The 14,480-nt window shown below is 51.3% G+C and overlaps 1 protein-coding gene across 2 annotated transcripts in view; it reads right to left on the bottom strand.

Moving 5' to 3' along the window:
- Positions 1–387: 387 nt before the first annotated feature.
- The window catches only part of SF3B3 (splicing factor 3b subunit 3), a 46,743-nt gene continuing 32,650 nt past the window's right edge, over positions 388–14,480 (bottom strand). For both annotated transcript variants that reach the window (XM_032795417.2, XM_032795416.2), the window contains exons 18-26: positions 13,953–14,127; positions 12,735–12,940; positions 11,445–11,601; positions 9,288–9,413; positions 6,868–7,080; positions 5,215–5,313; positions 4,083–4,226; positions 3,230–3,334; positions 388–1,454 (exon numbers count right to left, since the gene is read on the bottom strand). In XM_032795417.2, coding sequence (XP_032651308.1) covers positions 1,314–1,454; positions 3,230–3,334; positions 4,083–4,226; positions 5,215–5,313; positions 6,868–7,080; positions 9,288–9,413; positions 11,445–11,601; positions 12,735–12,940; positions 13,953–14,127 — 1,366 coding nt within the window. In that variant the 3' untranslated portion in view covers positions 388–1,313. The remainder of the gene's footprint in view (positions 1,455–3,229; positions 3,335–4,082; positions 4,227–5,214; positions 5,314–6,867; positions 7,081–9,287; positions 9,414–11,444; positions 11,602–12,734; positions 12,941–13,952; positions 14,128–14,480) is intronic.

Here is a 14,480-nt window from a genome sequence, read left to right as displayed (position 1 = left end):
TCTCCAGTCCGTTCTCTCACCTTTCCCCTACTCATTTCTGCTATTTTACAAACCTTTGCTGACATCCACCCCAGCTCCTTGTTGGTAGCTCCCGTGCCCCCTTGCCAGAAGGCTGTGGATCGTGGCACCGTAGGAGGAAAAGCATAGGCTTGCCGCCAACTGCCTGAACCTGCAGCCCTGTGGATGCAAGTGGCCCGTTGCCAGCTAAATCAGGGCCAAAGGAGAAGCAGGGAGGGTCGCTGGGTGGGTGGCTTTAAAGTGCAGGGGAGGTGGATCTAGGACACGCAGCATTCCCCATGCTCAGTGACCCTTTGGCCTGCCCTGGGCCTGGCCCCCCTCAGGGAGACACTGTTTGGGAGCAAAGACCAGAGATGGTCAGCACTCAAATCAATTTAAAAACCAGGTTTTTATTCTTTCTATGCTGATCCCAATCACAGCACAGAGACAGGGCACCGCTCGTGCAAAAGCTGTTACAAAACAAATCTAGTCCCAGCTCAACCTCTGCCCACGCCCCACCAGAGTCAACATTGTACAAAACTATATTTACAGGGAAAACAGTTAAAAACGAAGAGAGCGGGAATCCAGGCTGGCCCCAGCCTTGCCAATGGGGGTTCAAGGCATGTGCAGCACTGTCCCCTTTGCAGAGCTTCATGTGCTGGGACTTCCACACTGGCCATGGGGCTCGGGGGACCCCAACCCCTAGCATGGGGTGTGTGCGTGGGGGGAGGGGGGAAGGGTTATTTCAATTATCCCTGCAACATCTCAGAGTCACACCCCAGCTGTTACAGCCCAGCCAAGGGGTGGGCAGCTCCAGACCCCCATCTGAGCACTCCTGGCCCAGCTGCCATCAGTGGGGAGAGGGCTCTGCCAAGCACGGCCCTGCCCAGCTCGCTTCATGAGGCCACTCGGGGTCTAGCCCCAACGGGCCTCAGAAAATGGGTTCAGGCTCTGGTCTTAGACAAAGAGAGGGGGCAGCAAGGCAGGGACAACTGACAGCCATGTGCCTCTGACCCCGGGGATGGAGGGAAGGCCTGGAGAGCTTTCCTGCTCTTCTCGCAGGCAGTTACGATCACTAGATAGGTTCACAGGGTGTCCAAGCCTCCTGCAGGACCGTGCTATGCTGGAAAGCCCAGCTGCTGGTACCGAGTTTATGGGAAATGCTCGTGACTTTGGATTCTAAGTTTACAAACCTAGCCCCAGGGGGCAGAGCAGACGAGCAAACGGAAGTTAAAAGTGGGGGAAAAAAGCACATATTCTCCTTCCAACCCAGCTGGGAGCAGCATCCTTGGCTGTCGCAGGAAGGGCTCTGCTGCTCAGAAGGCGTAGCGCGTGCGGATATCCTCCAGCTTCTTGGACACTTCGGGGGGGGTCCTGTCCAGCTCTTCCGAGACGTTCTTCTGTTTGTTGGGTTCCATGGAGTTGAACTGTTCACAAAGGTCCCCGTCAATCACGTTCTAGCAAGAGGACATGGGAACACGTTAGAATCTGGGCATCAAATGGACTCGGCCCCAACGCCGCTTAGTTAGAACAGATGAAAGGGACAAAAGGGCAGCACCGCAAATAGCTCTGCCAGGAGTTTCTTAATCCTGCTTTGGAAACAGGACCATGCTCAGTAACCTCATCTGCTGGAGAACAGCAGCTGGAGTCAAACTAATTAACAACAAGAGCCTCAGCAAACTCAGACCACTTGAGGGAAGGACAAGGCTGATCTTGCTTCAGCCAACAAGTCCTGGCTGGCACGGGGTCCCTAGATGGTGTGTGCTGTAGGGAGCTGAAGGAGAAGATTCTGAGTGAGGGATCGATGAAGGGGAAAGTCTCCAGTCAGGTTTCAAAGGTCTCTGAGGTCTTGGGACTCAGCCCCAGGGCCATCAATAATAGGTCTGACTCATCTCTGGGCAATTCCTCAGTAGCTAGAACACGTATCTGCTTATATGCCCTCTTAACAGCTCCAGGGACACTACAAGAGCTGCAGCGATAAACATCCTGCAAGCTGTAAAAATGCTTTGTGGAAGTCTTGGCTATGTGGCACAGTGACTGCTCACAGCTAACACGACGGCCAGAACAGCCAGGCAAAGCCATGCAGGCGCCAAAGGGTGGAGGACAAAGCAGGACGAGGGGAGGGTGCAATGGGCAGGCACCTGTGCAGGGTGTAGATCCAACACTCTGCACCACGGCCTAGTTTTAAAATCTTCCTGATTGTTAATATGAGGCTCTGAGGTGGACAGCAGTGTCACCTAGTGGAGAGAGCACTGGGCTGGAACTCAGGAGACCTGGGTTCTGTTCCCAGCTCCACCACTGGCCTGCTGGGTGACCATGGGCAAATCACTGCACCACTCTGTGCCTCAGCTTCCCCAGCTGTAATGATATTGATCTCCTCTGCAAAGCCCTGTGAGATCTATGGATGAAAAGCACTAGACAAAGTCAGGTATTACAGGACACTCCCATTTATCTGAAACCCTGTTAGCCAAACCTCTGCATTACCCAAATGGCTCATGCTGGAGACTAGGGGTTTGGTTCGGCTAACAGAGCACAGACTCACGGCCAGAACTACGAGAAGGACAAGACGGGATGCCCCGCTGCTGCTAAATGGCTCCTATGGCCATGCAGGGAGCCCTCTGCAGCCCTTATGTCATGGGAGTGAGTGAGTGGGGCCATGACAGCAGGCTCGCTGTGCTGCTGCCGGGCTGGGGACACGTGATCCCTGCAGGCACAAGGTGCAGGGAAGGTTGCAGTCCTGGCTGGGGTGGGGTCTCTGCTCTGCCCTGCTAGGACCGCAGCCTCCTCGTCCACACCTTGAGCCTGCAGGGATGGGGTGTCTCTGGCCCTGTGCCAGTGCAGGGAGCCCTCTGCAGCCCCGCAGTCTTGGGAGGGAGTGAATGAGGCGAAGCGAGATCCCAGGACCAGCTACGAGGAGCCCCCAGCCACAGGGGAGGCCCCATTGGTGAATGCTGCCTGCCTTCTTATCTGAACTCTCCATTACTTAAATAAAATCCACGTCCCCACACTACTTGTATAACTGGGAGTATTCTGTATTGTGTCATTCAACAGTGGCTCTGCTGACATAAGCTTTGCTCTCATAGCTTATGCTGTCACAAGCTCTCTGGAGGGAGTTGTGGGCCTGTTATTCCATGACACGCTCGCATGATATATTGGAACAGTTAACGTGTCCGGTGTCAGACCTGCCAACCTTGGCTACCGCTGCCCTGGCGGAGCTAGACCCCTGACCTACCTTAACTGGGAAGTAGTAGGAGCGGAAGCTCAAGTGGTCCCGTCCACAGAGAGGGGGATGCTCCGACCTCAGATGCATCTCCACGTGCTGGAAGAAGTCATGATCCTGAAGGGACAGAAGTAGTTGAGAGGTAGAACAATTTGTTCCTCCCACCCATGTGAGGCTGGAGTAACATCAGGACATAGCAACACTCCATTAGCAGCCTGTGCCCTGCACAGCGGAGTTAATTCCTGGCCACATAGGGGCCCCCACCACTTCCAGGGACTGATTCTTTTTTCCACTGGGCCTGGAGGAGCCAAAACCGGCCCACCCAGGGCCATGCTGCCAGCCTGCCATGAACACAACGGGCTCCCCAAACTTGCATAAATCCAAACAAGTGGCAGCTGCTCTCATGTGTAGGATGGCAGTGTGGCCAAAGCAGTATAGCTCCCAGCATGCAATGCTCCAGCAGCCTGGGCTTGAATCAAGATGCAGCTTTGAGCACTGGAGCTAGCTGCTACAAGCTGCATGTTCCTCTTAACATATAGGGCTTCAGGTTGTCCCAAGCCATATAACTCAGTGGGCCACACTTTAGCCAACCCTTTAACATGTGCACCACTATTTAAATCCATCCCAGACAGCAAAGCACCTGTGATTCATTCCTAAAGAAGCAGTCACAGGGAAGACCGGTTAGTGGGCTCTGTCTCTTCCCACCCTCCTTCCATATGCCCTGATCTCACCGGCTCCCTTTGGCAGAAGCTTTGTTGCACATTTGACTTTCACATACTGCACACAAGCCAACAGAGGATGCTGACACAGGAGCTGGGCGTGGTTGGGCAGTCACGCAGTGCTTCTGCAGCAGGATGGCTCTTACCTCGTGGGACGTGAAGGGGACCAGGATACCAATGCCCCCCGACAAGGTGGTATACACGAGAGACTCAGACCCTCCCGGAATCAGCGTGGTCTTCTGTAACGACAGCACTGTCTCTCCCACGTGGTAATTCATAATCACCTCAGCCTGCAAACAAGTCCCGGGTCAGTATTTTCCTCTGGAGCTCATCCACAACAGGTGTACTCACAAAAGGGGCCGGCAGGTCGCGCGCGGCATGGATACACAAGTATGTATCCGCATCTGAGCCACAAAATCTGCAGATTTGCAGGGCTCTACACCAGGGGCTGGACTGAGACTCTGAGGCAGCACCCCCACCCCTACTCTGGCGCCCGGTCGGGGAGAGACGTGCTGGCAGCTGTGGAGAGCCGCAGCAGACCCTACACCTGCCCTGGGCGGGGGGCCCAAGCAGCCCCTCTCCCAGTGTCCCAGCCCCCCACCCAGGGCAGCTGGAGGGACCCAGGCTCCCCACAGCTGCCAGCACGGCTCTCCTCAACCCAGCTCTGGCTGGGGAGGAGGCAGCTCAGAGCTGCAGCTGGCCACTGGCGGACCCTCCACCTGCCCTGGGCATGGGGCACGAGCAGCCCTCGGCCCCTGTCCCTACCCCCAGGCCCTCTGGCCAGGGCAGGTGGAGCATCCGTACCGCAGTTCTGCACAACTGCCTGCCCAATCTTACCATCAGAGCTCTGTGCAGATCCAAAATTTGTACCCATGTCAATGGTCCACACATATAAAGTGGATACCCGTGGATTTGCACAGCTCTACCAGCAGGAGCAGGAGAGGGAAACGGAACAAGCTCTTCCACTGAAGAGCGTGCAGCAAAATCCAGCGCTTTACCCAATGGCTTAGAGTTCTTCACACACATGGATATGGCTGATAAGAAGGCAGAGGAGTGAAGGAGAAATGTAACCTGCGGGTCCTTGCCCCACTCCCAGAGAAACTCATTTCTCTGTAGGTGTTCACCAGAGTGCTCAGAACTGGACAGCGCTTGGCTGTGGCCATTCTGGTTACAGACCCTTACCCGGCAGGATTCATCTCCCCCAAGATGCACTCGCATTCACTCTGCACAGCTTCACAGAGCAGCTGATTGCCTCCCCCGCCCACCCTACAAAGTTACCTTCTGCGATGCTCCATTGAGAAGTCCTCTGTCCCACAAAGCCTTGTTGCCTGTCGGATCCTCGTCTACCTCATCATTTGTGTTGGGAGGCAGTCTCACCTGTATTGACAAAGCAGGACACAGTCAGCATGCTTGTCTGTTGCCAGCACCGTACTGACAAGAGATGGACACTGCCAGCACTGGGGCATTTAGTTTGCATTACAGCAAGTACCCTGATCTGGTGGGAATGCAACACAGACCCTCGCTGGCATGCGTGTGGGGCACTAGGAACGCTGGACGCTTGAGTGTTTGGGGAAATCTGTAGGCCACTGGAATGACCCATCTCTTGTCATTCACAGCAGTGGGCCTGGCTTCACCAGCTGTGGCCCTGTAGCGTGGGCACTTACTACAGCAACAGAAGATGGTTTTCCATCTCTGCAGCGAATCCACCTCTCCGAGAGTCAGTAGCCAGGGTGACGGATGAATTCTTCCGTTGACCTGGCGGAGTCGACACTGGGGTTTAGGTTGGCTTTGTTACATTGCACAGGGCAAGACATTTTTCACAGCCCTGAGTGACGCAGTTAAGCCAACCTAAGTCCCTAGAGTAGACCAGCCCAGTGTTAACTGGCTGTACAGGAACAAGAAGACAGAAAGGTGACAAGTAATGCAGCTCCTTCACCAAAGAGGCCATCCTGGAGGTTTATCCTCACCTTAAACTAAATGCATCTCTTAGCACCAGTGTGATTAAAGAATAAATAACAGCATGCACCATTTTATACTGTCAAGTCCAGAAAGTGGCCAGAGTCAGGGTATAAAGGAAAGCATGTATGCATCAGTGCAGAGAGTAGGAACATGGGACACAGCACCCACAGCATACGGGGAAATAAAATAAAACTCACGATAATTAAGTGCTAAGTCACCAGGGGGGAACTTGGCCACATGGCACGGGTCTCTGGTTGCCTTGGAACCGGCATTCACAAAGCGTGTTCATAGAGGCGAAGCTAAGTTGTGCCAGACCAGCCTGACGGAAGCTGGGGCATAACGACAGACAAGGACTGGCTTGTGCCTCAGCCTAATGCCAGCTGAGTAACATTAGACATGTCTAGAACTCAGGCTTCGAAACCCCCACCTTGTGCACTTTAGAAACTGGTCGGACTACCACTGGGGGACGCAGTCCATATACCACTGAAATCCAGCCCCCAGTGGAGGAAAGAACAGGTCAGGAAGCAGCATGGAATTCTGTAACCAACCCAAACTGCACAGGGAACTTCTGGAGGCAGAGCTAACACCAGCGCTGAGATTTGGCCAATACAAAAGATAAACACCCTTGCTCTTGACAAAAGCATCAGAGAATGGGTAGCAGCTACCAAAGGTCAAGAGCACATCTGCCCTGAAAGTTTTTATTGTTAAGTAAGTTCAGTGAACTTTTGAGGATGGCGGTTTCTGATGCCAACGCTTTAACTTGTTTGCTTTGAATAACATGCTGAGAAAGTACAACAGCCAGCTGTCTCACTGATGAATAACTGTCCCACGGGGCACTTGTAACAAGCGAACACTAGCAATAGGGCGTTGGCTCTAACATACATTTTCTCATTTCTGTAGATACACGTGGCTGTTCCCAGTGAGTACTTGCGGTCTCTGGGGTGTCCTGATGGTCCAGACACATGTACTCACCACACAGATGTTGCCAAACTTGTCTGCTCCGGCCACAGTGTCATAGTCAAGGAGGGTGGCGGTGGTGACCCAGCGGGGGTAGGTGTCATCGGCAAAGATGATCAGCTGGTTCTCATTCCTCTTGTAGCGCACCCAAATGAAGCTCTCCTGGACATCCGACACGATCACTCTGTGCCCGATGGTTTGGATGCCCGAGATGTAGTTGGCAATGTGCTTTTAGAAAGGGAATTGCAATAGTAAGTTGCCCTGATAAAGAACTCAAATGGACTTACTCACGAAATCCACCCGACTCAATTCATTTTAAATGCCTTGTCTTCCTTGCTCCATCGATTAGTCCCCAATGTTACACCCTGGCTCTGACTCCACAGCTGCAATTCTGACCCACCATGGCTCCAGAACACGGACAGTGGAAGTGGCGTTAGTGCACACCTGAACTACAGTGGCCACTGTGCACAGTTCTTGACCCCATAATCAATCCTGTCTGGAGCAGTAGTAGTCTGACCGGGGTATTTGTAGGAGCAAAGATCCCAACTCTGCATCTACAGTTGTGTGGAAAATGTCCCCTGACCTCTAGGCCAGGCAATGCCCCTTCACAGCTCCGGTCACGAAGCATCTGAGAAGCAAACTTTGCAAGTTGTGATGGGAGCCAAAACCTAAGCAAAATCTGTCCTCTCCATGTGCTTCCTTTTTACCCTGTGGGTTTCTTAGGCCAGAGGCTGGCCTAAGACCTGCAGCTTGCAGGGGAAGGAAATGGGAAGAGAAGCAGCCAGCTAAAGCACTAGAAAAAGTGTTTTGTAGTTTCTTTAACTGCTTTTGTGCTGCCTAATGTATCAACCATGCAGAACAACCCCCCCCCCCCCCACCACCACCATATGCCTAGAGCAGTGGTCCCCAAGCAGTGCCTGTGGGTGTCATGGCACCCACCAGGGCATTTGTGTGCACCTGCCTAGTGCCCAGCAAGGGAGAGAAGCTGTGGCCCCATACCTGCCAGGGACAGAGAACTCAGGGGCTCCAGGCGCCGGTGTTCTCTGTCCCTGGCAGATGCAGGGCTGCGGCTTTTCTCCGGCTTCTCTGGGGCTGCAGGCGCTGGTGTTCTCTCTCCCTGGCAGGCGCGGGGCTGCGGCTTAAGCGGGAGAGAAACCGCGGCCCCACGTCTGCCGGGGACAGAGAACTCCGGGGCTGCAGGCTTCATTCTGTGTTAAAGTAAGAATAATAAATATATTTGGACTAGCAGTTCAACGATGTTTTACTTTTAAAAAATACATTAGATGAAAATTGTTTATATTTATTTTGTAAAAATTCCTTAATTTTTCTTACAGGTAGATAAAAAAAGAGCAAATTCACATCGCAAGGTGAAAGAGTAGCCAGCTAATAATTTAATTAATACCTTTTGCATGTAAAATTACCCTTTTGATCTTATGGATTCATATATTATGTAATATTAAATATGATGTTTTTCGTATTATTTAAAGTACAAATACAAAATAAGCCTAAGACACTGCTACGGGGGTGGCTCAGAGCCCAGGTCCCACTGAGACTTGGGTCCAAGGCCTCTCATTTTGTAGTGTTGATACAGCTCAAGCCGCAGGCCTGAGCCAGAAGGTCTGCGTAGTGCAGTACACACCCATCAGCATGGCTGAGACACCCAGGTCCAACAACTGTTTTCGTATTATTTAATGTACAAATACAAAATAAGCCAGATTTACAACACAGTTGGATACTCAAGCCCAGACTTGGAAACTCCGAGTCCACAAGCCGAGGTCCCACAGACCTGGGCTTAGTGTGCAGTGTAGACACAGCCTTTGACTTCTGTCCTGGCATACAGCACCTTCTGTGGCTGTAAATGAGTGAAGCTTTTAACAGCTGCCCACTTTAGCACTCCAGAGCCTCATCGCTCTGCTTGCTGGGCTGTTGGCAGAATCTACTGTCCCCTAGTATAAGAGGGGAAAGTGTCTCCCATATGGTCAAATGGGAAATGCTATCAGATCCTCAACTTGTATTTTGAGGAGAGATGACCCACATATGATACAGCCATACTGGAGGGACTGTGCATTTCATTGGAACAAGTGTGTGAAAAACTCACTGACATTTCTGTCTAGAAGCAAAGCATGGCGGAGTTTTAAGGTATGTTGCTCACATGACTGGCGATCAAATGATAGACGTGGCATGGGAGAGAAGCAGTTGCTGCTGTGGTTGATTTTTGCTTGGTATTTCCTAGGTTATTCTGTTTTGCGGTGTATGCACAGGGCACCCAGAACTTTGGAATGAGGCCCTCCGATGTAGAATTTATATAGGACAAACACACACACTGAATCTACCACACCTAAAACCCTGATTTGAAAAATGTATCCCCAAGCGTTACTCTTTATTTGTATCCCTCACCCCAAGAAATGGCACCAATCAAGAACCAAAGCCAATACCTTGTTCTCACACTTCCGAAGCAGCTTCTTCTTGCCCAGGTCATACACACGTAAGAGTTTTCCAACTCCAATTAAGACTCGGCCTTGGAATGGGGCAATGGCTGCAGGTACCTCCTCCACAGGGGTCTACATAGGGAGGTGAAAGGAATGCACATTAGAAAGTCCAGTGAGACAGACAAAACCTCCTGAAGACAACTGCCTGTACTTGCACCTTTACTGGAAAATACAGCAGAGCTGGAGAATGGACTTTATCCAGTGGTTCTGTTGAAGCTTTAAAGCCCTGATACTGGCAATGGAGTTCTCAATGCCGTGGTTAATCAGAGTCCTTGATGTGTCCTGCAGAATTCCTAACTCCCGTGCCACTAGTACACTGTATGCTGGAACACAATGTTTTATCAGTGCTTATGCAATCCTGGATAGGATACTCCCAAGCCACTGAATATCGGACATAGCACTTAAATGAGAGAGTTGGAATTGAGTGTGGAGATCATTCTACAAGCAATTGAGCAGAATATGCAGGAAGGCAGAAAAGGCACTGTCACCCCAATCAGTGGCTTTACTGTTTCCCCGGTATGAACAAGATTTTACTTTTTGCTAAATCCAGTTCAGATTAGAATCAGCAATCCAGTCTCAGGAGTCTCGACCCAATTCAGTGCTTACAATAAGAGGTCTGGACTAGCCAGTGGAGAAGACATTAAATCTGAAAGATGTCAAGATGTCCTTGGCAGCTCTAATGCAGGCAAATTTTCCTAAGGATAATGCCATGTTCTTCTTAATCTAAAAGGACACGTCCGCGATCACAATGGAAAAAATTAATTCCACTGGCGTTTTTGGTGCTGACAGTCATTGGCACATTTTTCCAGGTTTGGTCACACCGGCTAACAAAAGCCAGTTCACCCAGCTAGCTCTGTAAGCTACATGGTGGTCATTAAAAGGCATCATAGCGGCCTTCGCCCGGGACAGAACCCTCTTGATGAACTTGGAAATGTGGGAAGAAAGAAAGCTGCCACATTCTTCAGCACATCCTCATTCCTCGTCCATTTCTCAACCATGCTGGGGATGCAAGGGGAGGAGAACCGAGGTTTCTCTGAACTTGGCGCTGTTCAAACCCTGGAGGTCCATCAAGTAATCTATGCTACTGTGAGCAGTCAAATCACTGATGCATGTAACCAAAGGAAGGTGCACAGGCCCATACTACCTAAAGCTGGGTATCCTTCATCATCGAGACCAGTGACCTGGGTGCAGGTCAGCTTTGTAAAGAAATAGCCACCATGAAAGCGCCTCAACAGTGGAAATACTGCATTTTAAAATGGTAGCACTTCCCCCCTCTGACCTCACTAACTGTTCTCAGGGAGTGGGAATAGAGTCCTTTCCTGTCAATCCTGCATGGCAATGCAGACATGGCACTGGCCTGGCCTCAGGAGACCCAAGGTCAATTTCCAGCTCTATCACAGACTTCCCAGGTGACCTTGGGCAAGTGAATTTCTCTGGGTCTCAGATCTCCACCTGTCACAGGGGATAATCCTTTCCTATGGCCTACAGGGGCTGCGAGAATAAACATGCTCATATTTGTGAGGGGCTGATACTATGGGGTTGGGACCAAAGCAGCAGCTAGACAGACAGTAACTCTGGATACAGAATTTTCCTGCCAGTTCCTCCTGGAAAGCAGACAGGCTTCTCCTTACTTCAAAGTTTTCTGAGCAGGAGAAAAATTATGGTTAGCCTACAGTCTCCCCAAATATCTAGTCACTTTGCCAGAGTCCAACTAGTGTCAGTGAGGTGCCCTGGAAAATGAGTAGTGAGATTTGCAGCTACTCCCAGTTGTGCAAAGTTCCTGTATCTGCATTGACTATCACCTGCCTGGCACAGGTCAGGGCTTGCCCATTTACCCATACTGGCAGTAGCCATGAGGCAACGTGGAGCTGGCAGCTGGCACAGTCAATCTGGTATATGCTCTGGAACAAGATTATCTCAAGGGGACTCAAACTGTAGTTTAGTGTGGTCAGTTTTCCAAACCCATCTGAAGATTGTCTGGGCCTCATGCACTCAGTGAGCTCCAGTGTGGATTTGCCTGGCTCCCTTCCTCCTCTCTTGGTCTGTACCTCCCCCAGCGTTAGGACAAGAGAGGTCAGCCCACTCCATGCAGAGCACGCTCACCTTGTGTAGGAACTCCAGCTTCTCGCCATTATTCACCAGCTTGTATGTGTAGATAAACCCACCAGCCACCGACCGGGGATTCAGAATCAGGTCCTTGGCCACTCCCACCAGCACATGCCAGTCGTCACTGGCGTTGGCGAATCGGCACACTGCCACACTGGGGAAAACACAGACAGGCGCCCAGAGGTTAGTGTGAGCAAAGTATAGAAACCAAAGTCAGAGCTGCCTCGGGCTAGGCTCTGCATGTCACACATGGATGGTAAAGCTGGGTGAGAGCTTTGGAAGCCTGACTTCACATTGCTGATTTCATTCATCTATCCCCTCCACTCAGCTTTCCCCCGTAAAACACATCCTAAGTAGTCATTTTTAGACAGCAATATGGGTACTGAACAGTCCCTGTGCCCAGGCAGGAAGTGGGAATCTGGGCTGCTGCTTTTTCTTTTGAGAGGGTGTCAGGAGTGTGGGGGAAGTCAGGGCCCTGCACCTCCCACTTCCAGCGATTCACCGTGACTCTCAGCCAGCCAGTAAAACAGAAGGCTTATTAGACGACACGCACACAGTCCCAAGCAGGGATTGTAGGTACAACCAGAATCCCTCAACCAGATCCCTCTGGGGGGCAAGGATCTTAGATCCCAGACTTGGGGTTCCCTGCCTCTTCCCAGCCAGCTCAAAACTGAAACCAAAAAAAACCCATCCAGCAGGCTCTCTCCCCTGTCCCTTTGTCCAGTTTCCCAGGTAAAGGTGTTAACTCACCCCACCCCCCTTCCTGGCTCAGGTACAGTCCCTCACCTAAAGTCATCCCCTGCTCTCCCATGCCCCATGTAGACAGTTCCAGTAAAACTAAACAACAGTCGGCTTGACTCATCTTCCTTGCTGCAGTCCCACCTGACTTCTCTCTTATACACAATACCTGCCCTTTTAAATGCACCCACAACATTGCTTGGCAGTTTACTCTATGCAGAGAGGATGCTAAGGGAGGGAGGGGAACACAAGGACAACTGCTCCTATCATCTGCACCCCATAAGGCCTTTTCAGATACTGTCCTTCAACTGCCTGTTTAAAGGTCCAGGGAACATGCTGGCATTAAGTGCTAGGGCCTGTGCCCACCCTGCATAACTGGGCTGGGCGAAGGGAAGAGAAGAGCTTCACAGTGCTGGGAGGTGTCTACTGGGGTTTTGTACCCAGCATCCCAGCAACATGGCCTTTCAACTCAAACGACGGCTGGGCAAAATAAGCAGCAATGTATTAGGCACATGACAGCCAGAGACTGTGTCTGGCACTGCTCCTTACCTGAAGGCAGCTTCATTCTGCTCTAGCTGGACCAGATCTAAAGTATTGCCCTGGATGGGGTTCATCACTCGGACAACAGAAGCCCACTGGCCATTGCCTGCCTTAGGGGCCCCGAAGATGGACTCGGGAAGATTCTCATTCAGAAAGGCAGCTGCCATCTCTGCGGCCAGTTCCCTCTCGTCCTCACCTGCAGCCTCCACCATTTCCTGCAGCACACATTACAGTGGGAAGAGAAAGAACTCAGCACAAGAGGGGATTTGTTTCAAGACAGGGTGATACCCAAGCTGCTTGGCATGATGGTGATTTAGAAGATGAGCTTCAATGTCAAAAGATCCCCAAAGCAAAGTGCTACCAACATGAAAGCCAAGTGAACGTTAAAGCCTCTGTTTTACAAAACCAGAGAGCCAAGAGCTCAACACCTACGAGAAACCTACAAGGCCACAATGCCGCTCAGCTTGCTACAATACAGCCTGTTGCTATGGAGCTCAAAAGTATGGCACCGTTGATTCCCACTGCCCCGGGGGCCATTGCTCTGGGGAGACGGCCTCCAAAACACCAGCTGATGCCACAGAGAAATCTTTGAAGAAAACAATCTATTCAACTCCAAGTAACCTCAGCAATAACAACAAATTCTAGAGAACGTGACACACAAGCAGGATCATTGCTCAGCGGAATGATCTGCAAAGTCTGTCAAGGCACCAGGGTACTGCATGCTGTGAACGGCAGCACTTGGACTGCGATTTATCTGCTGAAATTCTGATTATGTGGAAACGCCTCAACTGAACTAGAAAACCAACCACTAATCATTTGGCAACGTGGAGTCTGAGGCTGCTATTAAGAAATCAACTGTAGCAAACAGTAAAGAACAATTTGTCCGTATATAGGCTCCTTCAGAGGAGCTCAAGTGGATTTTCAAACATTCAGTGTCAAAGGGTCACCTGCTGAGCATTAAGTACACACCCGATGTACACATGGAGACTGAGGAAGAGGTGAAGTGACTAGCCCAAGCCCAAACTGTACATGGAGCACAATGCAGGACTCTGAGCAACCTGTCCTGCCATCCCTACAGGCCTGCACTGCACTCCATCCATCCCGCCCTTCGTGCTCACACCCAGCAAAAGAATTCCAGTCCCTGAGGTTAACATAGGTGGGGATCCTCACTGCTCAAGTAAGGGCTTCCAGAAGGACACATGTGCAGGTACGAGCTGTCCTGATTACCTCAGCCATCTGCTGCTTCCTCTGGGCCTTCGTGGCCTCGGTGTAAGCATTGTGGTCTGTCTCGATGATGATCAGGTTGCTGCTCTCAGGGTGAATGACGAACCTCCTGGGGGTGTACTGCAGCGGGAAGGCAACCTGGTTGAAGACTGCCCCCAGCTTTTCCAATGCCAAAATCCTACATGGACAGAGAAAGGCCACATGCATCTAGCAACTTCCAACACACGCCACTCCCCAGAGACAGCAAGGATGGAGCTCAGTCTTCAGCTCTAATCTTATGAATCAATGTACAGGTCAGCTGCTGTCCTCTCAGCAGCCCAGGCCAGATGGGAGAGTGCAAATCGCCCCTTTCCCAACCCTCAGAGCAATGCTTTTTTCTTCAGAGCACAAACCGACAGAGCTCTCAATAGCGCTGTTGCTTTTTAGAGTGGGTGCTATATCAGAGCCACGTGAGAGATCAGCAATGGACTGGGTAGCAGTTTCCTGGCAGAGGCCAATATCTGATGCCTCAGAAGAAGGTGAATGCTCCTG

The sequence above is a fragment of the Chelonoidis abingdonii genome, chromosome 19 (assembly GCF_003597395.2).
Source record: "Chelonoidis abingdonii isolate Lonesome George chromosome 19, CheloAbing_2.0, whole genome shotgun sequence".
NCBI lineage: Eukaryota > Metazoa > Chordata > Testudines > Testudinidae > Chelonoidis > Chelonoidis abingdonii.
Note: the sequence above shows the minus strand (reverse complement) of the source record. Positions and strands in the feature narration are given on the sequence as shown.